The sequence below is a fragment of the Phascolarctos cinereus genome, unplaced genomic scaffold, assembly GCF_003287225.1.
Source record: "Phascolarctos cinereus isolate Bilbo 61053 unplaced genomic scaffold, phaCin_HiC Scaffold_5;HRSCAF=322, whole genome shotgun sequence".
Lineage (NCBI taxonomy): Eukaryota > Metazoa > Chordata > Mammalia > Diprotodontia > Phascolarctidae > Phascolarctos > Phascolarctos cinereus.
The window spans coordinates 22309371-22336943 of NW_027555958.1; the positions used below are offsets into that span (position 1 = coordinate 22309371).

The 27573-nt window shown below is 48.4% G+C and overlaps 1 protein-coding gene across 1 annotated transcript; it reads left to right on the forward strand.

Annotated features, from left to right (window-relative positions):
• Positions 1 to 27406, forward strand: PHKG1 (phosphorylase kinase catalytic subunit gamma 1). Its single transcript, XM_021005734.2, is given in 12 exon segments — positions 1 to 404; positions 557 to 638; positions 14653 to 14771; positions 15438 to 15613; positions 16313 to 16367; positions 18834 to 18899; positions 19482 to 19645; positions 19989 to 20079; positions 20774 to 20927; positions 22783 to 22908; positions 23958 to 24036; positions 24039 to 27406. Coding segments are annotated over 10 exon segments (1161 nt in total). The 5' UTR covers positions 1 to 404; positions 557 to 638; positions 14653 to 14688; the 3' UTR covers positions 24206 to 27406.
• The last annotated feature ends 167 nt before the right edge of the window (positions 27407 to 27573 follow it).

Sequence of the window (27573 nt, forward strand, 5' to 3'; positions counted from 1 at the left end):
ACCTTTGCGCCAAGAACGTGAGTTCCGAACTCCTTCGATGGCTGGCCAGAACTTCGTCTCCTGCCGTTTGCCTGTATCCCCCTCTCAATGAATTTCATTCACCCTCCTGTTGAGGTCACTCTCCTTATAAAGCAAGCCTCTCATCGCATACACTGCTCCCTCCTCTCCCTCTAAAGCCTTGGCGTGGCTCCCAGGTTCCCATCTGTGATTTATTTTTGGCGTCTGGGCCCGCAGTGATCAAGAGGCAGAAACCAAAGAACAGCTAATTGTCTTCCTTCTGAGGACAAAGTGGGCCCGGGGACGCTTCCCCAATCGGCCCGCTCCTCTTCCTGGTCCGGCCCTGTCTCAGCCATCGAGCAATCTGGGCTCGATTATTGGAAACGTTCTCCGGACCTGGCCGGGAGGTAATGGTGGGCAGGCAGCTCAGTGATTGGTGTGACCATCAAGTCCTTTAAAGGAAATGGCAGCAGCGGGCAGCGGGCAGCGGGACGGGCAGTGAGTGGGTAGGAGAGAGTCTCTGCTGCTGAGCTGAATGCCTGAACTGTTTCTGACACAGGATCTGTCCCCCGCGGAGCAGTGCTCACAAGTACGGCTGGATTGATATCTTCCGGTGGGAAGAAGGGGACCGTTTTCTCTGGGTATGTTGAAGACTGTTTAATGGCTTGGCTGTGCGTGCAGCTTGGGCTTAGACCAGGGCTGAGGCTCGTGGGCATTGTGCAGTTTGGTCTGTGGTTGGGTGGGGCAGCCACACTCTGAGACGGCGATTTTCCTAGTGGGACGGGGCAAGCCTAGTATAAAGACACTGTAACTGGGGTCTCTTCTCCCTCTCCTGCCTAGGTCTCAGAGCTGTCCATCAGGGAGGGGAGCAGAGAAGAGGGGCAAAGGAGGGAGGGAGAGAGAGGGAGGAGAGAAGAGGGAGGGACCGGCAGGCAGAGAGCGACGGATGTACAGACAGAGACAGAGAGCAAAGAGCGAGACAGACACAGGGACAGAGAGCAGCAGTGTCAATGAAGGGGGAAGGAATGGTGTTTTTGCTCTTGAACTGAGGAAGAAAGAGTTCCTGCAATGCATTTCTCTTTTTTGAGGTCAGAATGAGATTAAGTCATCAAGGAAGGAGCATTGGCCCACTCGGGCTAAGACTTCCTCTGGCTCTGCAAGGAGAGACTGATAGCCCGGCAAGGATCCTGACCTGTGCTGGCTGGGGACAGCTGGTACAAAACCTCTGCTAAGCAATGATCCCCTTAGAAGAAGGGGCAGGGGCGGGGACAGAGGACAGGGAAGAATCACAAGGCAGAATGCAGTTATAGCTTCGGGCTGTAGGGTATTACTGACGGGTCTTAGGTGTTTGTAAACTCGGGCTTTTTTCTTTTCTTTTCTTTTCTTTTCTTTTCTTTTCTTTTCTTTTCTTTTCTTTTCTTTTCTTTTCTTTTCTTTTCTTTTCTTTTCTTTTCTTTTCTTTTCTTTTCTTTTCTTTCTTCCTTCCTTCCTTCCTTCCTTCCTTCCTTCCTTCCTTCCTTCCTTCCTTTCCTCTTTTTCTTCTTCCTTCTCTCTTTCTCTTTTCTTTTTTTGGGGGGGGGTTGGTGGTAGAGAAAGTTGACTAAGAAACCAGACACAAACCAGAGAATCTCTGTTTCCTGTGCTTGCGTCTAGATGTCTTTCTGATAGTACATCTGTTTGGCCTCCTGTTCAGAGTACAGAATCAAGATTTAGAGTGGGGGGAGGGCCATAGGGTCATCTAATCTGACCTCTTTATCTTACAGATAAGGAAACTGAGGCACAGAGAGGTTAGGCGACTTGTTTAAGGTCACACAGGTAGCAAGTGTAAGTGACAGGGTCAAGTTTTGAACACAGGTCTGCTAATAGGAAATCCAAGATGAGTAGAGCAAATCTTGTGAGTGTGTGTGTGTGTGTTCACGTGCGAGTGTGTGCATGTGTGGGCTGAGTGTGTGAATGTGAATGGGAGTGTCTGAAAGTGTATGGGAGTATGTCTGTGTGTAAGTGTGCATATGTATGAGTGCATGTGCATGTGTATATGTATATGCGTGTGCATGTATGTGTGTATGCATGTATATAGGTGTGTGAGTGAATTTGCACAAGTGTGCATGTATAGGTATGTGTGTGACAGCATGTTTGCAGGTATGTATGTATGTAAGTGTGAGTATGAGTGTGTGTGTATGTGTGTGTGTGTGTGTGTGTGTGTGTGTGTGTGTGGTCCCATCAGGAAGGGGGCAGGCTGATCTCCCCAGCCCTGGGAGATGCTGCTGCTGCTGCTGCTGCTGTTATTCTAAACCCTCCCTCAGTAACCAGGCCCTGAGCTAAGGGCACAAGAACCTCTTGGACCAGCCAAGATCCCAAGTCCCTGACACAGCCCGGGCTGACATTCGGGCCAGTCAGCAGAAAGGCCTGTTTGTCAGGCTCCTTCCTGAGACTGAGCTGAGCAGGCCTCGGGGAGGGGAAGCCAGGCCCTCTGTGCCAGGGGTGGGGGGAGCCATGGGAGGCCTGCCAAGGGGGCCACAGTGGAGCTGTGCTCCATTCCTGGAGGCCCTTCCCTCTGTCTTCCAGCTCTTCCCTTTCATCTCTTCTCCCTTGGTTCTCCCATTTCTGGCCTTCAGACAGATCTGGTGTTGGGGGAGCCTCTGTCCCCTCCCATGTTTCTGGGCCTGACTGACCCTCCTGAGGAGGAGCCCCTGGGCCAGCCTCAGGGGCCAGAGCCAGAGAATCTGCTAGGATGGATGCAGACCACGTGGGGCAGGGCAGGAAGGGGGAAGCCACTTTTCTGAGACCTAAGTCTGGTCAATTTATTAACTTGGCAAAGGGGCCATCTGCCTGAGACCCAAGCTGCCAGGGACATTGGGTCAGAGGCCATAAGGCCATCAGCAACCAGCAAACATTTACTGAGAACCTGAGAGCCATTCCCTCAGCTAAGAATGCTCTCCCCTCCCCTCCCCTCCATCCCTGCCCATCCCCCTCCCTCTGCCTATCGACATCCCATCTAGATATCCTCACAAGGGCCATCTTGAGCCTTTCCAGATCTTCTCCTCTGTTACTGCCCCCCAGACCAGTTCATGGGATTGTGGATTTAGCTGGGGCCTTCCTTAGAAAGTCATCCAGTCTAACCTTTTCATTCTATCTATGAGAAGGCTGAATGAGGGGGTGACAGGGAGTCTTGGCCTTGCTTTCTTACTCAACTCAAGGCCATGAAACCTGACTCAGCTCTCTTCCCCTCCCTCCCTCCCTAGCTGGAAGTGAACCCTCCTTCCTCCCAGCTGCAGAGGACTCTGGGAGTACTTCTCCTGGGCCCTTAACTCATTCTGTCCTCTCTCTTTTCATTATCCACCCAGGGGTCTTATATCTGCCATTGTGGTGGGGAGCAGGGTACAAAGGACAGGGAATGAAACTCTGGGTGCTGAACTTGGAGACGATGGACTTTGGGCAAATTACCTATCATCTCTTGGCTCCAGCATCTCATTTTAAAAAATAATTAAAGACACTCACTTTTATTGGGAAAAAATTGTCTGCTGTTTTTTCATATGCATATGGATATAGCACATAAACAGGCTCTGAACTTGTTAGCCCTACCTCCCCACTTTATCAGTATTGGTGTGTTGGCTTCCAGAGGGAGGATACAGCTTCTTTCTCTGGGCTCTAGGGGTACCCCTAAAAGGCTTTGGGGGGTTCTCTCTCTGTCTCTCTCTGTCTCCATCTCTCTGTCTCTGCCTGTCTCTCTGTCCCTGTCCCTCTCTGTCTTTGTCTCTATCTCCCTGTCTCTGCTTGTCTGTCTCTGTCTATCTCTCTGACCCTGTCTCTTTCTGGTATTTTCTCTCATTAGCCCCCTTCTGAGGCATTCCCAATATTTAATCAATGACTAGTCTCAATATAATTTTTAAAAATTAACAGCAATTTGCTTTTTAAAAAGGTCTGTTTCCTGAGAAGATATAGGAAGAAGTAAATAGTAAAAACATCTCCCTGAAAAAGGGGTGCGCTGTCCTCTACCCCTTTGGTCTCCAGGGAAGGTGGTTGTTATTGTTAAGTCATGACTCCACCTGGGGTTTTCTTGGCAAAGAGGTTTGGGAGGGGCTTGGGGCAGCTAGGTGGCGCAGTGGATAGAGCACTGGCCCTGGAGTCAGGAGGACCTGAGTTCAAATCCGGCCTCAGACACATAACACTAGCTGTGTGACCCTAGGAAAGTCACTTAAACCGCCCCCCCAATAAAAAGATATTGGAGGGGTTTGCCATTTCCTTCTCCAGCTCATTTGACAGATGAGGAAACTGAGGCAAATGAGGTTAAGTGACTTGCCAAGGGTCACTCAACTAGTAAGTTTCTGAAACTGGATTTGAACTCAGATCTTCCTGACTCCAGTTCCGGTGCTCTACCAGCTCTCCCCTGGGGAGGGTAGCCACAAATATAAAGTGGCTACCAAGCTTTTCTCCCACTAAGCTCACTTGGTGATAGCCAATGGGAGAGTTACCCCATCACTTGTAGAACATGTGTGGGATGCTGGGTGAATCCACTGCAGGGATGGATCAGATAGGATGCTTCTCATGGCTGCCTGTGGTGGGGATGGGGGAAGGGACCGGGCTGGGCTGGGCAGTGATGACAGACTTAGCTATAGGCTCCCATCCCTGGGTCTCTGGTAGCTCCTCCACCCTTTCAAAGCTCACAAGGTCATTCTATCTCTGATACTCATTCACCTAACGTTAGGGAAGAATGTATACAGCAAGCACAGGAGAAACAAAAATGCTGGGTCTTGGAGGCTTCATGGTAACCAGGGGGGCAGGGACTCTCCCACCTGCAGGCTATGGCACTTCTTCCTCCTCAGTAGCTGACAGAGAGATAGGCAGAGAGAGAATGAGACACACGCGCGCGCACACACACACACACACACACACACACACAGACAGAGACAAAGAGAGAGAGACAGACAGACAGAGAGAGGCAGAGACAGAGAGAGAGAGAGACAGACAGACAGACAGGGGGATGGGGAGGAGACAGGGAGGAGGATAGAGACAGAGAGAGAGAGACAGAGAGACAGAGGGAGAAAATGAGTGAGTGAGAGAGAGAGAGAGAGAGAGAGAGAGAGAGAGAGAGAGAGAGAAACGGGGAGGCAGACAAGGAGGAGGAGAAGAGGGAAAGAGACAAAGCAGGGCCTCACATTTAAAATGCGAGGGTCATTCAGATGACTTCTTTGGTCCCTTCTAGCTCTGAGCCTATGATCCGATATCTTCCATCTCTACAGGCTGGCACAGAGCAGGTGCCCAGTTTGCATTTGTTGAAGTGAGTCAGAGAGCAGGTGAAAAACGAGCAGTCAGCAATGACCCAGGCTTGAGGCTTGTGGGAAGCTGGACGAGGCAGTGCCTCGAGCCCTGGGGGGCAGTCACTGGACACAGACTCCAGGAATGTTGCCGAGGGGAGCTCCCCACCGGGGCAGATCCTGGGAAGTCACAGGGCCGTGGAAGCCAAGGACTTGACCCTGGCTCTCTCACTTGCTACCCTGAGTGATCATGGACAGGTCACTTTCCCTCCCTGGTCTCAGGCTCTTCTTCTGTGAAATGACCAGGCTATTTTAGGGGGTCTCTTAAGGTCCCTTCAAGCTTCAAAACCCCTAATAATGTGACCCAAGTTCCTTAGGGAAAGGGGAGGAAATTGTCCTCTGCTGCCGGGCCAGCCCAGTCCCCTAGGAGAAGAAAGAGGAGACCCACGTTCTTCCACCCTCTTTCCCAGGCTCAGGGATGAACCATTTATCCGTGGCATTTTCTTTCAAACAAGGTTCTCTCCCACCCATTCTCATGACCAAACCCATTTTTGTTCATTGGATTCTTGATCTAGAGCCGGTGGGAATCTCAGCGGCCCCTGGCCCAATCTGCCCATTTTACTGATGAAGAAATCAAGGACCAGGAAGGGTAAAGGATTTGCCCAAGGCCATGAAGAAACTGAGTCGCAGAGATGGCATTCTCTCTTCAGGGCCAGGGCTCTGTTTCTTGTTTGCCCCTGTTCCTTAGGAGAGGCATCTTCCCTCCTCCCCCCAGCTCCACAAAAGGCCAGAGCATCAGGGGTCTGGTCTCCCAAATCACCTCTCTGGGTCTTCCTCTCAGCCCCAGCCACCCCAGCCTCTGCAGCAGCTGTCCCACCTCATCTGCTATCACTATCAGAGGCTGGGGCCACTTGACAGTCACGAGATGCTGAGGGTGAGAGAGAGGGCTGTCCTTCCCTGGAGGCATAGGTGAAGTACGCAATTGCTTGGATGCCCAGAAGGGCCCTTTATCTGCTCCCTCCACACCCCCAATAAGAAAAGGGTATTCATTTTAAACGCCAACCCCCCAACTGAGGCAGCCCTCCAAGCTTGAGGCTTAAAAATGTATTTAAATATTACATGCTGCGTTATTGAGGGGTACAAAGAGGCTTAATTTCATGCATTTCACTTCGTTTTTCTTGTCTTCCTCTTTTTCATTCTTTTGTGTGTGTGTGTGTGTGTGTGTGTGTGTGTGTGTGTGTGTGTGTGTGTGTGTTTTGGTGAGGCAATGGGGTTAGGTGACTTGCCCAGGCTCACACAGTAAGTGTCAAGTGTCAGGCCGGATTTGAACTCAGTTCCTCTTGACTCCAAGGCCAGAGCTCTATCCACTGCGCCACGTAGCTGCTCCCTTCTTTTTCATTCTTACAGATATTCCATAGCCTCAGATGCCAATAGCCCTACCAATTTTGACAATTCTAAGACCCAGATTTGCATTCTGTTAAATTAACTGGGCTCTGTGGTCTCAAACATCCACCCTATTCCCAACAATCTCTGGTTCTTGGTTGTCAGCTTTATTTCTTTCTGTCAAATGGGCAGGTGGGTGTGTTGCTCCATCTGCAACAATCCAGGGGCCTCCAGTGACCCTCCCTGTCTTACAGGTCTTGATTGTTTGCAGACTCAGCCAAAGGCCTCTTGCCACAGAGGGACTGGATGGAGAAGTAGGGACGGGTTGCTATGGAATGGCCAGGAAGGGGCTGGCATCTCTCCTTTGGGCTGCAGATTTTCTTGGCTAGGGTAGACGGCTGGCCAAGAGGGCAGGGGCCATGGGTGTTCCTCTTCCTCTCTCAGCTGCGGCTCAGAGCTCCCCAGGTGGTGGGCCATGGTTGGCAGGATGGTGGAAGTCCAAGTTGTCCCAGGCAGAGTGGGGAGCGGTGTCCATCCTGCCATCAGAGAGCCAAAGAGAGGGAATAGATTAGAGCCCAGGTCATCACTTCCTCTGCCAGTCCTCAAGTCCTTGGTGTCTGAGTCCTTTAAGGCAGAAGACATGGGGAAAAGCCCTGAGCTGGGCTGGAGGGAGAGCCAAGGAAGGCTGAACACAGGAGGTGGCCTGAGCAATGGGGAGAGGCAGAATCCATCACATCCTGCTGTCTCTATGGCCTCTGCAGGGCATCTCCTCTGAATGGGGGTGGGGGGGGAGTGATTTGGACTTGGTATTTGGTTCAGGGGGATTCTAGTCTGGGAGGCAGGACCCCATTATGTACCTTCACAATGGAGGTTAACATTTTTGATTTAGGCCTCAAAGTCTCAGGCTGGGGAGATCCCTCTCATTCCAACCTCAGTATTCTCCTGACAGTCTGGAACACAGAAGGAGGGGACACCCAGGGTCCAGGATTCTCTGCAGGGAGATTGGAGCATGGGTGCCTTACCTGCTCTAGATAGGTGGGGTTCAGCTGAAATGGCCCCCCTGGGGGACACTTGATCTGTCAGAGGGAGAGGAAGGAGAAGGATTCTGAGGGGAGGGGAGGGTAAGTGTGCATTGCATTCCAGGCATGGGGCACAGCCAGTGCAAAGAACTGGAGAGGTGAGGTGGGAAAGTCAGGCTAGATGCCCTCAAGAACTTCCTTCCAAACTCAGAGCCACTGAACTGAATTAACGTTGGTCTGACCTGGAGTAACTTTTCTTAAATTAAGTTGTGTGGAAGACAGTGATAAACCACACCCAATGTACTTGGCTGTTTGCCCTGGACATGTGCGTAAAGACTCATTTCAATCCAATGAACATTTATTGAGTGAAGGAGACACAGTGGAAAACTGGATTCCAATGCAGAGACTTAATATCCTGCATGACCTTGGACAGTACATTCAAGCTCTCTGAGCTAGCTGACCTCTGTGGTCTGGGAGCGTGGGCACGGTGTCAGGAAGCAGGCTAGGTGATATGAGACGAGCAGGGTAGGGTCCCTCCCTCAGAGGCCACGTAACCTTGGTAGGGAGTCTAGGCTTAGACACAGATAACTAGAATCCATTTGTAAGAAGGGAGCTGAAACCATCCTGTTTCAGCTTTGACACTTTGTTGAGGCAAGAACACTTTTGACTGAATCCAGCAGTCAGAACTGAGTGAACAGGGTCTGTGTATTACCTGACGTGGCCAACGTCATTGTGTGAGAGACTGGGTCAGGCCCTAAGTGATTTCTAACCAAGGGAGAAGCTGTGTCCGAACTGGTGGGAGTCATGGGGAAGGTCTAGATTCAAGAGATTGGAGTCAAGAAAGAAGTGAATTGTGGCAGAAAAGGAAGAGATTGAGGAGACCTGTCGGCTTTATAGGTGTCTTGGAGACAATGATGCAGGCTGAGGCTAGCCCAAGAAAAGGTCAGTTCTTCCCCGATTTACCCAACTGATACCTTTCTAACCTTCTCTTCCTCTTGGAGCTGATATTCACCAGCCTATCTTTCTGTCCATCAAGGGAAGGGAGGGAAGACCAAAATCAGAGAGGAACCTACCCCCCCCCCCATGTATATTTTAACCTGAAACAAATGGAACTCCTGTGATGCATTACTCCTTTCTGAGGTCTGAATGAGACTGACTCACCTAGGAAGGAAGCATTGACTCCCTCTGGCTGGGGTTTCCAGCTGTCTCTGCAACGGGATATTAAGAGCTTAGTAAGAAGAATCATGCGACCTTGTCCCCTTTGGGGACTGATGGGACAGGCCTCCTATGCAAGCTTCTCTCAGGCTGGGGGTGATGGGAATCCTGAGGAGAGATGGAGGAGTCCCCAAAGCAGGAGCTAACCCATTGTGCACCCAGCTTGGGAGGCGGACTGTTGCTGTAGGGGGTATTTAGCCAGTTACTGGGCATTTGTGTGCATTTAGATGCAAATGACTTAGCAGAGAATCTCTGCTTGATGAGGTTGGATCCAGATGTGCTCCTAGCAGCACATCTGCTGGGCTTACTGTTCTGGGAGAGATTATAGGGACACAGATTTAGAGCTGGAAGGCATGATAGAGGCCGGTCTGTCTGACTCCCATTGTACAGATGTGGAAACTGAGGCTCAGAAAGGTTATGTTTTTTGTGTGCATGAGTGTGTGTACACGAATGTATGTGTGCACACATGTATGTGTGTGTGGGAGAGCATGTATGCAAGTGTGTATGTGTGTGAATTTTGTGACTGTGGGAGAGTATGTGCATGTGTGTATATGTGAGATCATGGGTGCATGTGCATGAGTGTGTGCATGCGTGTGAGAGCATGCGTTTGAGTATGTATGTGTGTGTGCATGTGTGTGACTGCTTATGTATATGTGTGTGAGTGTGAGTATGAGGGTGTGAATTTTGTGAGCATGTATGTGTGTGTGTATGTGTGTGAGTGTGTGTATGTGTGTGAGTGAGTGTGTGAGTGTGTGTGTGTGTGTGTGTGTGTGTGTGTGTGTGTGTGTGTGTGTGTGGTCCCATCAGGAAGGGGGCAGGGCTGATCTCCCCAGCTCTGGGAGATGCTGCTGCTGCTGCTGCTGCTGTTATTCTAAACCCTCCCTCAGTAACCAGGCCCTGAGCTAAGGGCACAAGAACCTCTTGGACCAGCCAAGATCCCAAGTCCCTGACACAGCCCGGGCTGACATTCGGGCCAGTCAGCAGAAAGGCCTGTTTGTCAGGCTCCTTTCTGAGACTGAGCTGAGCAGGCCTCGGGGAGGGGAAGCCAGGCCCTCTGTGCCAGGGGTGGGGGGAGCCATGGGAGGCCTGCCAAGGGGGCCACAGTGGAGCTGTGCTCCATTCCTGGAGGCCCTTCCCTCTGTCTTCCAGCTCTTCCCTTTCATCTCTTCTCCCTTGGTTCTCCCATTTCTGGCCTTCAGACAGATCTGGTGTTGGGGGAGGGGAGGAGGACCACCCCTCAGGAGCCTCTGTCCCCTCCCATGTTTCTGGGCCTGACTGACCCTCCTGAGGAGGAGCCCCTGGGCCAGCCTCAGGGGCCAGAGCCAGAGAATCTGCTAGGATGGATGCAGACCACGTGGGGCAGGGCAGGAAGGGGGAAGCCACTTTTCTGAGACCTAAGTCTGGTCAATTTATTAACTTGGCAAAAGGGCCATCTGCCTGAGACCCAAGCTGCCACGGACATTGGGTCAGAGGCCACAAGGCCATCAGCAACCAGCAAACATTTACTGAGAACCTGAGAGCCATTCCCTCAGCTAAGAATGCTCTCCCCTCCCCTCCCCTCCATCCCTGCCCATCCCCCTCCCTCTGCCTAGATCACCTCAAAGGGCCATCCTGGAGATCACCAGGAGCCTTTCCAGATCTCTCCCTCTACACCACCCCAGCCCAGTTCATGGGACTGTGGATTTAGCCAGGGCGGGGGGGAGGGGAATCCTTAGAAAGGCATCCAATCTAACCCTTTCATTCTATCTATAAGAAAGCTGAATGAGGGGGTGACAGGGGAGTCCTGGCCTTGCTTCCTTACTCAATTCAAGGCCATGAAAGCCAACTCAGCTCCCCTCCCTCCCTCCCTCCCTAGCTGGAAGTGAACCCTCCTTCCTCCAAGCTGCAGAGGACTCTGGGAATACTTCTCCTGGGCCCTTAACTCATTCTTTCCCTTTCTTGCAGTTATCGGTACAGGGGTATCATATCCTCAATTTATCATTGTCCAGTTGTTTTCAGTCATGTCCGATGCTTGCAACCCCATTCGGGGTTTTCTTGGCAAAGATATTGGAATGGTTTGCCATTTCCTTCTCCAGATCATTTTACAGATGAAGAAACTGAGGCAAACAGCATGAAATGACTTGCCCAGGGTCACACAGCTAGTAAGTACATATACAAGGCCAAATTTGAACTCAGATCTTCCTGGCTCCAGGCCTAGCACTCTATCCACTGCGTTACCCAGCTGCCCATAGACCAATTAGATTGTAGTATTATGGTGGGAACATCTTGTAGTAGACAGCCAGACTTGGAGTTCTGAGCTTGGAGTTATTGTACCTGTGCTCAGTATCTGTTCTATCCATATCCTTGGGTCAGTTTCTTTACCTGTCTTGATCTCAGCACCCTCTCTTCTGAAATGACAGTCTCAGACTAGATCACCGTAGGTCCCTTCCTTCTCTAGACCTGTGTGCCCATCTACAGAATGTCCTAAAGGTCTTAGTACACTTTGAAGCTATTAAAGTTTATGAAGCTAAAAACCACACTAAGACTTTTGAGATGCCCTGTATATACACATCGATGTCTACATCCACATCTATATCTGTGTTACCTATAGCTATGTCCATATCTGTATTCATATCTGTATTGATAATTGATACCCATATCTGTAATCTATATCTGTATATTTATATCAATATCACCATCTACGTCAGTATTCATATTCATATCTGTAACTGATACCCATATCTATAATAGATATGTTTATATCGATATCACTATCTATATCTATGTCCATAGCTATGTCTGTTATCTACAGCTCTGATTTGGGATAGGGGCTCCCCCATAGTGAAACACCTGTTTTGGTAGGCATGAAGATATCCGTGGCTTTCTGCTTTCTCCCTGGAGGCCATGGAGTCCATGAGGTCCTCTACCCATCTGCTATAACTTTATATATTGCCACACCAGGAAATAAGCCTGACAAAATGTCCATTGAGGACAATACCGATGCCAATGCCCTGTGTAATGTACCAATGCCAAGATTACTCAAAGGCCCCTATGATGTTGCTTCATTGCTTTCTTGATTTCAGCATATTTGGCAGGTTTCTCCAGGCAGCAGGTCAGATTCATGATAGATACGCTGGGGCTAAGGACATGGATGACCATGCCTATGAGCACTGACCTTTTCTATAGGCTTAGTAACACTGGTGGAAGCAGGGTGATACTCTGGTCAACATGATGCCCATCACCCCATAATTTGTTTCCTACTTAGCAATAAAAGCATATACTGTAGTTATGAGTCCCCCCTACAATGTCAAGCTGTCATGAAGGACCTTGGATAGGTGGGGCCAAGCAGTTGGTAGGGCAGAAGGGACCACTGATCATCCTAAGGAAATTATGGTTCAGTCCAGGCACGTAGGCCTTTTGAAGAAGGGGCAGAGATGGTGACATGTTTAGCTGTATCCTTCAAGTGAACCCCAGCCTTTTCCAAGGTGGTAAAGACACCAGTGGACTCTCCAGTATTCTTGGCATCAGCAGCTCCCCATTTAACATTGGTGGGCCCACATTCCTGGAATATAGCAATCACTTCCCAATCATTGCCAGCTTTCCATTTTCAGCCTTGAAGGTATCCTTGAACTCCTCATGGGTGGGGTCATTTTAAACCATGCGTTGTGATCAACGGAGGCACAACTGATAGCCACAATATCTACCCTGCCTGAGATGCCTGTAGCCTTGGTCACCAGGTTCCCAAATAAGCAACTCCACTGATTCTGTTGACTCCTCTACTTTGTCTCCGGGGCGTGGCTGTAGCAGCGGACAGCGGCACCAAGCTTGCAGGAAGAGCTGAAGACGCCCCAAAATGGTTTTTTATTTGAAACATCTTTTCGCCTAGGGGTCCTCTAAGACTGATCAGTCACTTTTGTCTAAGGCAGAATGCATCAATATTTCCTCAATGTTGGTCATCCTGCCGTCAACATAGACTCTTTGGCTTTGATATTCATTACCCTTTGGCCAGCTAGGTGGCACCATGGATAGAGCAGAAGCCCTGGAGTCAGGAAGACTCCTCTTCATGAGTTCAAATCCAGCCTCAGACACTTACAGCTGTGTGGCTTTGGGCAAGTCACTTCACCCTGTTTGTCTCAGTTTCCTCATCTGTGAAACAAGCTGGAGAAGGAAATGGTAAACACTCTGGTATCTTTACCAAGAAAACCCTGAATGGGGTCATGAAGGGTTGGCCGTGACTGAAATGATTGAATGACAACAAAACCCTTTGGCCAACGTGGTGACTGGCATCTCGAACTGAGTTAGGCTGGGCCTTAGCAGTTCAGCTGGCTCTGTGGTCCAGTGATGAAGAAGCCTGTAGTATTTTGAGTTCAGAGGGCCCTATTTTAGGGAGGATATTAATGAGCTGGAGAGTGTCCTGATGAGAGCAGCTAGGATGGTCAAGGGCTTTGTGTTTATGCAATGTGAGGACTGGTTCAAATCTGAGGAACTAGTGAATGTTTAGCCTGTAGAGGAGAAGACTGGGGTGGGGGAAGGAAGGCGTGTGTTCTGTTTTGGAGGACTTAAAGGGGTCTCACATGGAAGAGGAGTCTTGTCCTGCTTGACTCCAGATAGCAGAGCCAAGATCAGAGTGGAAGTAGACAAGAGCAACGTTCTAGTTCAATGTTAGGAAAAACTTCCTAGCAGCTAAGGCTCTCTGGGAATGGAAGGGGCCGCTTTTTCCGGGAAGTTAAGGCACTGTCCCAGCCATTTCCTCGAGTTGCTAGGGCAAGGCAGGGCTTACTTGTTTAGCAGTTCCTCCAAAGGGTGTGACTCTTCAGTGACAGTGGGTGATGGGGCAGTCTATTAGGTATTGGAGAACTTTATGTGTTTTCATGTCTATCCGTAAACTCCTGGGACTCTTTGGCACCTTAACATTTGGTGTGGGGGTGAAACAAAGATTGCCCCCTACACGATATGTCTGGGTGTGGGGGACCCTGTTGCTCACATTTAGAGAAACAGACCCAAGCTACACATTTTCCTGGAGTTCTCCAGCCTGGGGCAATAATACAAAGGTCTTTCTGAGGTCAAGATGTATCCAGCTACCTGTGAGCCCTGTGACCCTTAGACCGCAGGCCACACCTTGTATTTGCACGTATTTTGAACTGACTTAACCACTCCAATGTGTTGTTTCCACGATGGAATGGTGGCTCCCTGAGGGCAGGGATCCTTTTTGGTTTTGCCTTAGTATCCTCAGCACCTAGCACACAGCAAGCCTGGAACACAGCAAGCACTTAATAAATGCTTGTTGATTGATGGATTGCCCTTGTTAAATCACAAATACAGTATTAATTCATTAAGGGGCTTTAACACATTAGTGCTGGGAGTTCATAATCTTTGGTTCTGTGAACTTTTAAAAAATAAAAATTTTGATAACTTTTGATGTAATTGGCTGCCTTTGTTAACCTTTGGATCTTATTTTATGTGTTTTAAAACATGATTCTGAGAAGCGGTGCATAAGCTTCACCAGACTGCCCAAAGGGGCCAACACACACATATGTATATGGTGAAGGACTCTTGCCTTGGTGTGAATTATTTGTCAATTCCTTCCCAAGGGGACAGCCAACTGGGATGGTGGAAGAGGGGAAAAAATATGAAGGTTCTTTCTTGAGATGGTGGGGGTGAGGAGGGGTGGAGCCAGTTATCCAGGACTGAAAGAGGAGGTGAGAGGGCACCAGAGTCAGACTTGGCTGACTTCACAACTTTGCCTATGGGAACTCTCTGTCTACTGTCCCCTCCCCCTAAGCCTTAATCTCTTTCTCCTCCAGTAAGCCCAGTTGGCACCACCTTTTGAAGAACAGATCATGACCCGGGATGAAGGGCTGCCAGACTCAAATGCTGCCCAGGTGTTCTATGAGAAATATGAGCCCAAAGAGATCCTGGGGAGGTAAGATCCCTTTCCTCCAGACCCTTCCCCTAAACTTCCTTGAGAGCTCAGGCCTTTCCATGGGTGATCTCTCTCTCTCTGAATCCACCCACTGCTGGTCCTTTTCCCTCTTTGGAACTCTTCTAACTGGGGCTCTGGACCTCATGTACCAGGCAAGCAAAGGGGATAAAGACCAGTCCAGATGTTCCCCTCCCTTCAAAAGTTAGGGTTATTCTGTCTCTGCCCACTCGAACCCAGCCTTAGTTAGGGGAAAGGGGTTTCTGGTCCCAACGCATAGCTTGATGGAGAGACTTGGGCTACAAATTAGGACCCTAGATTCACGGCATCTTGGGAAGAGCACTAACTTTGGAGTCAGAGGACCTGGGTTCAAAACTTCCCTCTGATGTTTCCTACCTGTGCGACCCTGGACAAGCATTTTTACCTCCACAAGACTCAGATGGCTCCTTTTTATAATGACAGGGTAGGACTAGCTAGCAGTGAGATTCCTTTCAGCTCTGGACGTGATTCTAGTCTCAACTCTGCTGTGGGACCTTAAATGAAATATTGACCCTCTCTGGAGTTCTCTTTTCTTACCTGTAAAGTATCATCTCCCTTTTGGTGGGCTGACCCCCTCCTTCAAATTTCTGGAGATGCCTGCCCCCTCCCCAGAGAAGCCTCTTTTTCCAGGGGCGTGAGCAGCGTGGTGAGACGCTGTATCCACAAGATGACCAGGGAGGAATATGCGGTGAAGATTATTGACATCACCGCTGGCAGCCTGAACCCTGAGGAGATCCAGGAGCTGCGGGAGGCCACCATCAAGGAAATCGACATCTTGCGCAAGGTCTCCGGGCACCCCAACGTCAGTGAGTCCCCCCACCCTCAGCTGCCATCCTCTGACCAGGGAGAGGGAGGGTTCGGGGGAGGGTGGGGCAAAAGCCAGGTGCTGGAGGATGAGGAGGTGGGATGGGTGCCATGAGAGGGGAACCAAGGATAGTCAGTCTATAGCTGTACCCCCAAGACATAAAACTGGGATAATTAGAAATACCTTTTTGTTTTTGCCTGAAATATCCAGGTAATTGTATCAGTTCCTTAATTTTCATTGCCCATATAGACCCAGTCAAGCTATCTTCCTGAGATCTGAGAACCCTAAATAGTGAACTCTCACCCAGGAGAGAAGGCTTAGCCTGGCCTTCTCTCTCAGTCAGGCATGAAGACCCAGCCTTTCCAGCTTTCCCCAAACCCTCTTCCCTTTTCTTCAAGCACATGGGCAGGGCTGGCTGCAGGTAGAGGTAGGGATGGGGAGTGGGAGCTGGTGGAGGGATGAAATCAGGCCAAGCTTCTGGCCAGATGCCTGGAAAGCATAAAGAAACAGCTATGGGCACCTTTGCCCGCAACCACCGTCCCCAGTTCAAGCCCAATCGGATCCTGCACTAAAGCTCCCCTTACTACCATCCTCCACATCTGACCTTTCCAGGGCCCTTGACCCAGTCCCCCTCCTTGCATCCTTCCCCCAAACAACATCTTCTCTGCAGCCTGAAGCTAGCTGGTCATTTCCATTACAGTCCAGCTGAAGGACACTTATGAGACCAACACTTTCTTCTTCCTGGTGTTTGACCTGTGAGTACCTGGCCCCCATAGCCAGCCATTCTCCCAGGCAGGGGTAGGGGGGGTCTCAGAGTTAGCCATTCCTGATTTCTACTGGAGGGAGCCAGTCCCCAAGACCCTTCCAGTTCTATGCCATGATGCAGCATGATGCAGGGAAATGAGCCTTGGATGTGGGCTCTGAAAATCCATCTTCTCATCCTGGCTTGTCCTCTTAGCAGTAAGTCACCCTGCCTCTAGAACCTCAGTTTCCTCTTCTGTAAAATGGGAACAATAATAGTTATACTGTTGAATTCACAGCAAGAAAACTAACACTTTAATGCTATAAAAATAGGAACTCTAATTGTAGCTCACCCAGGGACATCTCATCCGTTTTTAGCCTTGCAAGATTCAGAGCTGGAAGGCACCTTAGAGATCAGAGGATGATAGATCTCATCTAGTCCAAGCTTCTCATTTTACGGTGGGGGAAAGTGAGGCTGAGAGAAGAGCAGTGATCTGCTTCTGAACAGCATGGTCCAGACAGACAAGACCAATGTCATGGAGTGGGATGGTCTCGGGTCCCGATGTCTGAAGATGTAGTAAGCTGTGTGATTCCGGGGCAGGTCACGTCACCACCTCTCCCTATCCTCAGCTGTAAAGCAAAGGACTAGGTGTCCCAAAGCTTTCTTCTAGTTCTAAATCAAGGACTCTTTGAGCCCACAAACAGATTTCCCAGGAAGGGGGACTTCTCAGTGCCTCCATAATACCGGAAAGTCCTCCTTCAAAGAGACTGTAGTATAGGTTTGCCTCGATTTAGGAAAACCCAGCGTGGAAAAACACTAAATTGTGGTTTATATCTTAATTTAGCCCTTTCCCAGAAGAGGCACAAAGCAAGGCATGCCTCTATAACTCTTGGGCTGTACCCCTAAAATGCCTCTCCCCCAATTGGCCCACTTCAGCATTTGCCTTTCCTGTCTATGTGACCTTGACCGAGCTGTAGGTACTTGGGCAAGTCACTGATCTCTGGGCCTCATTTTCCCTGTCTGTAAAATAGGGATAGTGATATCTATTGTACCTACCTCTCAGGATTGTTGTGAAACTCAAAGCATCTAAGACACTTGGCAAAACTTAAGGTATAATGGAAACAGTGATTATAAATTTTATTATTATTAATATTATCAATTCTATGAGGGACCCAATGCTTTCTGAGGTTTCCAGTTCCCAAATCCCTGACTCTATTATCCCTCTTTGATTACCGACCATCTCCTCCTTTGTTGCAACAAGAGCCACGTCCCTTTTTTGGAGTGCTAAAGGTGGAATAAAAAGAAGGGAATTAGGACCGAGATTGTAACCAGAGGAGGCCCATGACTTGGGGGTGGTGATGGTGATAACCCAGAGAAAATGAGGTGGGCATACCCACTTGTGCATTTTTTTTTTAAACCACAGAGAAACTCCTGGGCTTCGCTGGCTAGGATTAGCCACAGCTGCCCCTGGTTCTTCATGGTATCGCAGCTGCTGAGTAGGCAGCAGGGGAAGGAGTAAGGAAGGGGGGGAGGGAAGTGGCAGTTGGAGTGTTTCTGACCTTCAGGGAGAGTTGTTTAAATGGCTATTTTTATAAACCCCACCCAGATGTGACTAGGATGGGGGTGGGGTGGAAGGGCAGAATAAGGGGAAGGAAAAGAAAAAAAATTGAATCTGGTATCAAACCCCAAAGCCCTTCCCTTGTCTTCTGAGAAGGTGCTACCTTGCCTACCACCCCACCCTGACAGGGAGCCCCCAGGGCTGGGAGTCTGGCTCACATGCACCAAGCTCTCAACTCTGAGTATCTTGTCTCTATCACCCAGTGAAACTTGACCTCACACAGACTGGACCAGGCCACTGGTGAGATAAATGTAAGCTGGGGCACACCATTCCCCATCAGCCTGTGCCATCACACTACCATCACAGACTGATTTCTGAGCTTCCATCCAAGTCTTGAGATTCTGAGGTCCAAAGTCTTCCTGGATTTTTCTCATCTCACCGTTCTCTCTCATTCCTTCCCTCTCTTTTATGCTTCCTGCCACCTCGGCCTTTCTCCCTCTGTCAAGTCAGTCAGTCAGTCAGTCAACAAACATTCTGTAGGCACTTACTATGTTTGAGGCATTGGGGATTAAAAAACAACAACAAAAAAATCCCTGCCCTCAAGTAGCTCACAATCTAATGGGAAAGAGAACCTGAAAACAATTAGGTGTAAACAATATATATTCAGGATTAATTGCAGATAATCTCAGGGGGAAGGTGCTAGCGTTAAACAGTTTGGGGAAAGGCTTCTTTTCCCAAACCCTGAGCTGCTGCGCCCATGTTGGGTGGCAGCTCCCCTTTTCTTCTGGGACTTTATGCTAGTTGGTTGCCATGAAGATACGAGGAAACGAGAGAATGCCTTGAGTAGGATGGGGCAGAATAGGAGGGTCTTGTGCACTAATCTAGTCTCCCTTCTCCCCTCCCTCCAACACCTGTCTGTAGGATGAAGAAAGGTGAGCTCTTTGACTACCTTACTGAAAAGGTCACCTTGAGTGAGAAAGAAACCAGGTGAGGGGGGTCGGTTACTAGATACTCTTTGCCTCCATTTCCTACCCTGCTAGGAGTTATTATTATTTCTATGAAGGACTCAATGCTTTCTGAGGTTGCCAAACCCAAAATTGCAGGACTGTGTGATTCCTCTCTGATAACTGCCTCTCTCCAATTTTGCTGCCTTTTCTTGGGGTGTTGAAGGAGAAGGGAATCAGGACTGGGACTCTAAGCAGAGGAACTACATGGCATGGGTGGTGGTGGTAGTGATAATGGCCAGATGTTTTTTTACATTCTAGGTACAAGGGTTTCTGATTTTGGGGAATATGTTGGGTAAGGCGAGGCACTATCTCTCTGCACAAGGAAATGTGAGCAGGATGTACATCTAGGAGAGGGAGAGTGGAGTCTTACTTCTTTCCTATATGATGGTTCTAAGAGCCACAGCCCCTCCTTGGAGGCTGACAGATGCTTGGGTCCTGGTTCAGAAGTTCATGGACCTTGAAGCAGAGGACTGGTTGAAGCTCAGAGGCTGGAGTGACCCGAAGAGCTCCTCCCCTGGCCTCTCTTTTCCTTCTTCATTTCCTCCCCTTCCCTCACCACCAGGAAGATCATGAGGGCCCTGCTGGAGGTGATCTGCTACCTGCACAAGCTGGGCATTGTACACAGAGACCTGAAGCCAGAAAACATCCTCCTAGATGATGATATGAATATCAAACTCACTGACTTTGGATTCTCCTGCCAGCTGGACCCTGGAGAGAAGCTTCGAGGTGGGGCAGCCAGGACCTTCTTCCTATTCTCCAACCTGTTGCCTGCTGCAGGGCTGCCTGACTAGTCACTTGCCTCCTCCATGCTCTTCTCCCCTGAAGAGTTGACTAGTGGTTGGGCCAAGATTAACTGTGTCCAGTTCTCTTGCTCCAACTATATTTTTTCTGTAGGTTTTTCTCTTCCTCATCCCTTCTCCTCCTCCTCCTCTCTTCCCCTTCTCTTCTTCCTCTTCCTTCTCTTCCCCATTCTCCTTCTTTTCCACCTTCTCCTTCTCCTTTTTCTTCTTTCTCCCTCCCAGTTTGAGCCTCTTCCTTAATGTCCCCCTTCTCTTTCTACTCCTGCTAGAGGTGTGTGGGACTCCCATCTACCTGGCCCCTGAAATTCTTGAGTGCTCCATGAATGACAGCCACCCTGGTTATGGGAAGGAAGTGGACATGTGAGTCTGGGAAAAGGGGAGTGGTCATTGTAAAGAGTGGTCACAAATCATGGGTAGAAGGGTACAGTGATTAACTTGTGAGGTTTAGGGGATTGGAAGGAACAGAGATGTAGGAAAAAAAATTAAGAACAATAGGGTGCACAATAATGAAAAGGAAAAAAAAATAAAAGAAAACAGAATTCAAGTCAATGCAAGAAGAATGACCAATCTTAACTTCAGAGAATTGATGATGAAACATGCATCACTCTTCTTATTAGAGAAGTGTGGGGCTACAGGTGTGGAGTGAAACATACACTGCCAGGCAGGGCCAATATGTGCTCTTGGTTTGCTCAACTTTACTTCTGTATTACAGGGGAAGAGTCTATTAGTGGTAGCGGTGGAGGTGTTAGAGTGTGTGTGTGTGTGTGTGTGTGTGTGTGTGTGTGTGTGTGAGAGAGAGAGAGAGAGAGACAGAGAGAGAGAGAGAGAGAGAGAGAGAGAGAGAGACAGAAAGAGAGAGAGAGAAAGAGAGAGAGAGAGAGAGAGAGAGAGAGAGAGAGAGAGAGAGAGAGAGAGAGAGAGAGAGAGAGAGAGAGATTGGGAAGTGAGAGAAATGTAAATAAAATACATTTCAAAAGAAACATGGAGCTGTACCCTGAGTGCTGGTGTCTGGAGTCCTTCCAGCATGATGTCCGCCCTTCCCTTCTACTCCCAGGTGGAGCACAGGTGTGATTATGTACACCCTCCTGGCTGGCTCCCCCCCTTTCTGGCACCGCAAGCAGATGCTGATGTTGAGAATGATTATGAGTGGCAACTACCAGTTTGGCTCCCCAGAATGGGATGACCGATCAGACACTGTAAAGGACCTCGTGAGTACTTGGCTCTCCCTTCTAGGTTGGATCCAGGGAGGGAAGAGGAAGCAAGCAAGGCAGTGTGGGGCCGTGGAAAGTATTGGACCGGAAGTCAGGAAATGTGGGTTCTAGCCCTGGAGGTGTTATTATTTAGATATGTGACCTTGGGTCAGTCACTTCTGTACACCTCAGTTCTTTGCTCTGTCAGATGAGGGAGATGGACTAGATAATCTCCAAGGTCCCATCTGGCTCTGACACTCCAAATCTCTTCTGTCATTTAAAGCCCTTCTATATCTGTCTACCTATCTACCCCCCAACCCCATCTTGAGATATATATATATATATATATATAGTATATATATATAAAGTATATATATATAGTATATATAATATATATAAAGTATATAAATATAAAGTATATAAATATAAAGTATATATATATAAAGTATATATATAGTATATATATAAAGTATATATATATAAGTATGTAATATATATAGTATATATATATAAGTATATATATAAAGTATATATATAAAATATATATATATATAAAGTATATATATATAAAGTATATATAATATAAAGTATATATATATAAAGTATATATATATATATAAAGTATATATATATAAAGTATATATATATATATAAAGTATATATATATACTTCTCTATGTAGAGCTAGCTCTATCTATGTCTGTGCATCTGTCTCTTGGCTATCTTTTCCTTCCACCTCTCTTTCTAGACCAATGTCATATTACTCTTCAAGCTCACTTTTCCAGCCTACTGGCTGTTCTCCAAAGATGGATGACATCTAGCCCTCCCCCTCCCCTATTCCATCTCTCATCTCTGCACCTGTCTTGGAGCCTTTTCTGTCCTCCCTCTTGGAATTCCCAGCTCCCTGCTGCCAAACTCAACTAGAAACAAACCCCACAGCCACATATTGACTTAGAAAACCACAACTTCACATTGTCCATGTTGCATCCTATTTTTATTTGTCTTATTAAGTATTTCCCAATTCTATTTTGATCTGAGTGGACCTTCACTCAGGGTGTTGCCTGGGGCCCTGAGGGCACATGCTTGACCCCTCTGGTCTACAGGCAGCCTTTCCAAAACCCTCCCAGGTGATAGCACTCTCTCTGCCTCCCCAGCCAAATCACTCCATATTTAGTTTTATAGAATCATGTATCTAGAAACCATCTAGCACCACCTCTAAATTTAACATATGAGGACAATGAGGCTCAGAGAATGACATGATTTTCTGAGGTCACACAGGTAGTAGAAAACAGGATTTGAATTTTGGCCCTGTGACTCAAAGAGCCCCATTCTTTCCACTGTACCAGGATATTACTACTTCCTACATGTTTTGCATTGACTTATCTGTGCACATTGCACCACTGCAGTAGAATCTATGCTGCATAAGGGCAGAGGCTGTTTTGGTTTTTGTCATTGTAATCCTAGGACAGTGCTTTGTGGACAGTTGGCACTTAAAGTTCATGGAATGAAGGAAGGAAGGAAGGAGAGAAAGAAGGGAGGGAGGGAGTAAGGAAGGAAAGGAAGGATAGAAGGAAGAAAAGAAGAAAGGAAGGAAGGGAGGGAGGAAGGGATAGTTCTACGCTGCATATGCTGGGGTCTCAGGGGAAGGAGGGTCTTCCTTGGTCCCTTCAGGGGAGGAGGTGGACAGTGAAGCATAGATGGGTGGGATTCTGCCCCAAGATGGTGGAGAGCTGGGAATGGAGGAGGGAGGGACTCAGTAGAGCCTCCTGTTTTCCCAATGCCAAGTTCCCTCTGTAGCACAGCCTGTGTATTGCAGCGTGGGGCCACAGAGTGGCCCTGCAGCACTGCTGAGGGGATCCTTTGGTTCTTCCCAGATCGCCCAGCTCCTGGTCCTGAGCCCCCAGAAACGGTACACTGCTGAGGAAGCCCTGGCTCACCCCTTTTTCCAGCAATATGTGGTCGAGGAAGTCCGTCACTTCAGTCCTAGGGGCAAGTTCAAGGTAGAGGCCTTTTGGTTCCCATTCCCCTGACGCTGCTCTCACTTGCTCACTTGTTCTCACTCCTTCGTCCATTCTGGACCTCCACCACCTTCTCTCATCTCAGTCTAACCCAAGTCTTTCTGGCCTCAGAGGGGGCCCCAGAAATCAGCTGAGAGGCCCTCTTTGTCCTGTCACACAAAGATCATTCCCTGAGGGCCTGGTGTGGGTGATGATTCCCTCATCTGAGACTGGCTAGAAGGGGTAAGCCTGACCTCCTGGGGACCCCTCCACCTTCCCAATCCAAAGGGGCTCAATAGGCCTCTTATTCTACTGAATAAAGAGACTAGGTATTGGAGAAGGGAGCCTCCCTCAGATTCAGGCTGGCCCAAGCAGCTTCTGAGGTCCTTTATGATTCTTGAGAATTTTGTCACTTACTAGAACATATGACCGTCAGCAAGTAACTTCCCTTCTCTGGCCTCAGCTTTGTAGCTTTCTCATACAGAAAATGGGCATAAAAATACTTACATTCTCTACTTCACTGGGCTATTGGCAGGAAAATACCTTGTAGACTTAAAGCAACACAGAAATGTGGATGGGCTATAGGACTGGACCCATCATTTCACCAGCATGGGGGTGTCCCTCCATCGGTACAGGCGGGCGCCTTATTATCTTGGAGAGAGACTTGGCCAACCTGAGATATTAAGTGACTTGTCCAGAGTCATACAGCCAGAGGGTCAGAGGCAGAGCCTTCGAATACAGATTTTGGTGGCTCTTCGGAGAGTCTAGCTGGTGCCTACTATTGCCTTTCAGGAGATCATAAATTTAGAGCTGAAAGGGACCTTATGGGTATGTAGGCCCGCCCACTAATTTCACAGAATAACTAAAGCACTAAAGAGTGGGTAAGGTACTTGTCCGTGGTCACAGCAGCAATGGAAGAGCTTATTTCGAATTCAGGGCCTCTGACTTCTCCTATCCATTGCTTCACTGACGTAAGGAGGTTCCCCCAGGAAAGGGCGAGGGGGCTACCCCAGAGGTCCCTCCCGTCGTGCTCTCCTTTCCCTCTTCTGCAGGTGATCGTCTTGACCGTGCTGGCCTCAGTCCGGATCTACTACCAGTACCGGCGGGTGAAGCCAGTGACCCGAGAGATAGTCTCCGAGATCCCTACGCGCTGCGGCCGCTGAGGAAGCTCATCGATGCCTGTGCCTTCCGAATCTATGGACACTGGGTGAAGAAAGGCCAGCAACAGAACCGGGCCGCGCTCTTTGAGAACACTCCCAAGGCTGTGCTCTTCTCCCTGGCTGAGGAGGAAGGCTTCTGAGTGTCGTGGGGAGCCCAAAGCCCAGTGCTGCCTGCTCTGGCTGTGTGACTTAGGCTGAGTTACCTGCCCACTCTGGGCCTCAGGGGGCCCTGCTTCTCCCTGTCCCCGCCAGGGATGTGGAGGATCGGGGTAGAGCATAAGGAGGCAACCCGAGGGAAGTGGTTCAGAGATGAGTCCTGCTGCTGAGCCCACCCCTTGTGCTGGCTCTGACTCCTTCCCTGTTGGGTCTCCCAGGGGAGGAGCAGGGCATTCCCTGGGCTCAATCTGCAGGACCCAGTTGAAGGCCAAGGGCAAGGGGGACATCAGGCTGCCTTTCTGCTCAGGCCTCTCTGAATGATGCTCCCTGAGGAGCCTGGGCCCCTCAACCTCTGCCCACCTCCATTCTCCCCAGTGCTGCCAGATAGCATACAGTAGTAGAAAGTGCCCTGGATTAGGGGTCTGGAAAGCCAGCCTCTAGTCTAGATCCTGCAATTGATCAGTTGTGTGCCCTGGGGCCAGTCACTGTACCACTCTGAACCTCAGCTTCCCTCAACAGTCAAATGAGGGGCTTGCATAAGATCAGAGCTTCCTAATCTGGGTTCCACAGAGCCCAGGGGTTTGACACTAGGGATTCCATGAGAAAATTTAAATGCAAGTGCAATTTCCCTCTCTCAAATATGATACGCTGAGCTAAAATATGAAATCTGTGCCTGAAATATAAAATTATATATTATAAATATTAGTTGCTTTTTTTTTTGGTACAAAGAGGCTTCATTTAAGCTATTTTGCTCTAAAATTTTCCTGAATCCCCCCTCCTCAGCTCCTTTATTCTCAGGGACTATTTTAGAATCTCAGACCTTATTACTGCCACTCACTGGAACATTATTTTTGGGAATCTGACAATGAATTTCAAGGCTTAAATGAGTAGTTTGTAGCTAAATTAGTTTGAGAAATTATGCACTCTATGGTCTCCTAGGTTCATCCTATTTCCAACAGTTTGTGATTCTTGTCTATGAGCTCTGTGGCTCTTTATTCAATAGGCAGATGGGTGTGTTTGCTACACCTGTGTTCAAAACTGGAGCTTGGGTTCCTTGAACTGGTGGTGGTCCTACTTCCATAGGCATGGATCATTCTTCAGCCAAAGTGTTCTTGACACAGTAGAACTGAGTGGGAGGTGGTGGTGAGGTGACAGATGGGATAGAAAAGTGAAGAATGGCTGTCGTGTGTGTGTGTGTGTGTGTGTGTGTGTGTGTGTGTGTGTGTGTGTGTGTGGAGTAGCCAGGAAGGAGTTGACTTAGCTCCATCTGTCCTTTGGAGCTGAGGCTTTGTTAGCTAAGGCAGTATCCTTAGTTCTGGTAGACCATAAAGGCAGAGGCTAGGGTGGTTTCTCACCTTTGCTTCTTGGACACTGCTCACAGCTTCCCAGGTAGACAGTCTGGCTGACACGAGGGTAAAACCCCAAGTTGTCCATGGCAGCAGTCTAGAGTAGAGTCTATCCTGTCATCCGAGAATGAGTGGAGAACAGTCAATGGGTCAGGACCTGGGACAGCACTCCCACTCAAACCCTTGGTGTCCAAGCACTCTAAGGATGAGGGAGGGAGTCAGGGAAGGAAGATTCCAGTGTGGGAGATTTTCTTCATTGAGCTTTCTTTGTTTATCATCTTGAAGCTCATCCTGGAGTCAGTAGTTTTGACAATAGTTAACTAAGTTGTGTACCTTGGGCAAGCCTCTTTCTTTCTGTGAAGCTCAGTTTCCTCTTTTGTAAAATGGTGATGGTTGGCCTAGAGAATCTCTGTTTCCTTCCTTTCCTTCCATTCTATGATTCTGAAGTTCACGTGTATCCGAACCAGAGTTCGGTCAGTAATGGAACAGATCAGACTAGACATGACGCTGGTGTAGGCCCTCATCACTTCATGCCTACATCATTGCAATGGACTACCTGTTGGTCTGTTTAAGTCTCTCCCACTCCAGTCTTTCCTCCACTTAGCTGTCCAATTGATTTTCCTAAAGCCCTAGTCTGACGATGTCATCTCCTAGTCAGTAAAAATCAATGGCTTCTTAAAAAGGAGCAAATGTAAACACCTCTGTTTGGCTCATAAAGCCCTTTCTAACCTGCTTCCTTCGACCTTTCTAGTCTTCTCACACCTGACATTCCCCTCCCACCACATACAGTACTCTGTGATCCAGTGATGCTGACCTCTTTGCTGTTCCTCTCTCAAGAGAATCCATCCCCCAACTCTGAACACCTCCTGGCTGTCTCCCATGCCTAGAACTTTCTCCATCTTCATCTCCGCCTCCCTGGTTTCCTTCAGGGCACAGCCAAAGTTCCATCTTCTGCATTCAGCCATTTCTGATTCCCCTTAGTGCTGGTGTTATCTCTAATTTGTCCTGTATGGGGTGTCCCAAAAGTCTTTCTTCAATTTTAAGCTTTAATAGCTTGAGACCAAGTTAAGGCTTTTGGGACGCCTTGTATACAAAACACCTTGTTTTTATTTGGTGGTTTGTTTGTTGGCTTCCAAATTAAACTGTGAGCTCCTTGAGAGCAGGGACTGACTTTTGACTCTCTTTGTATCCCTACCACTTAGCACTTAGTAGGACTTAATAAATACTAGTTGACCTACTGGGGGAGACCTGAGTTTGAATCTTGCTTCCAACACTTATTCACAGCATGGTCACCGGTAAAAGGCCCTCATTGTTCTACCTCTTAGTTTCCTCTAAACTGGGAATGCTGGTAGTCCTTGTAATTCCTGCCTCCCCAGGGTTGGCGTGAGGCTTACGGGGGGGGGGGAGCGGAGAGGGGAGGGGGACATCTGGTACAGTGGTTCTCTAAGTGTAGTCCTCTGACTCCTGAGATCTTTGAAGTCAAAACTATTTTTCTAATAATAGTAAGATGTTATTTGCCTATTAAAATACTCCTCCCCTTTCTAACTACATATCTATGAGAGGCCAGATTTTCTTCATATACTTCAATCAAAACCACATATCACATTTCTTGCAATCACAGCAAGATCGAATGCAGAGGCACATAAGAGAATACAGCTGTTTTCTATTAAGCCAGCCATTAAAGAGATTTGCAAAAAAAAGGGTAAAACACTGCTAACTCTTCTCACTAGATTTTCTTTGTTTTGGAAAATACAATTATTTTTCATAAAATATGTTATGTTAACATGTAATGGATTTAACATTATTTTTAAATGAATTAATAAACATTTTGAACCCGTATCAGTTTTAATTTCTGATCCAGTGATATCAATAGAGATAACCCACAAAACAGAAGCTCTTTGGGGTCCTCAATTTTTAAGAGTGTGAAGGCATGCCGAGACCCCAAACTGCTGATCTAGTTGAACTTTCTCATAGTAGGGATGAGGGAACTAGGACTTGGAGAATTT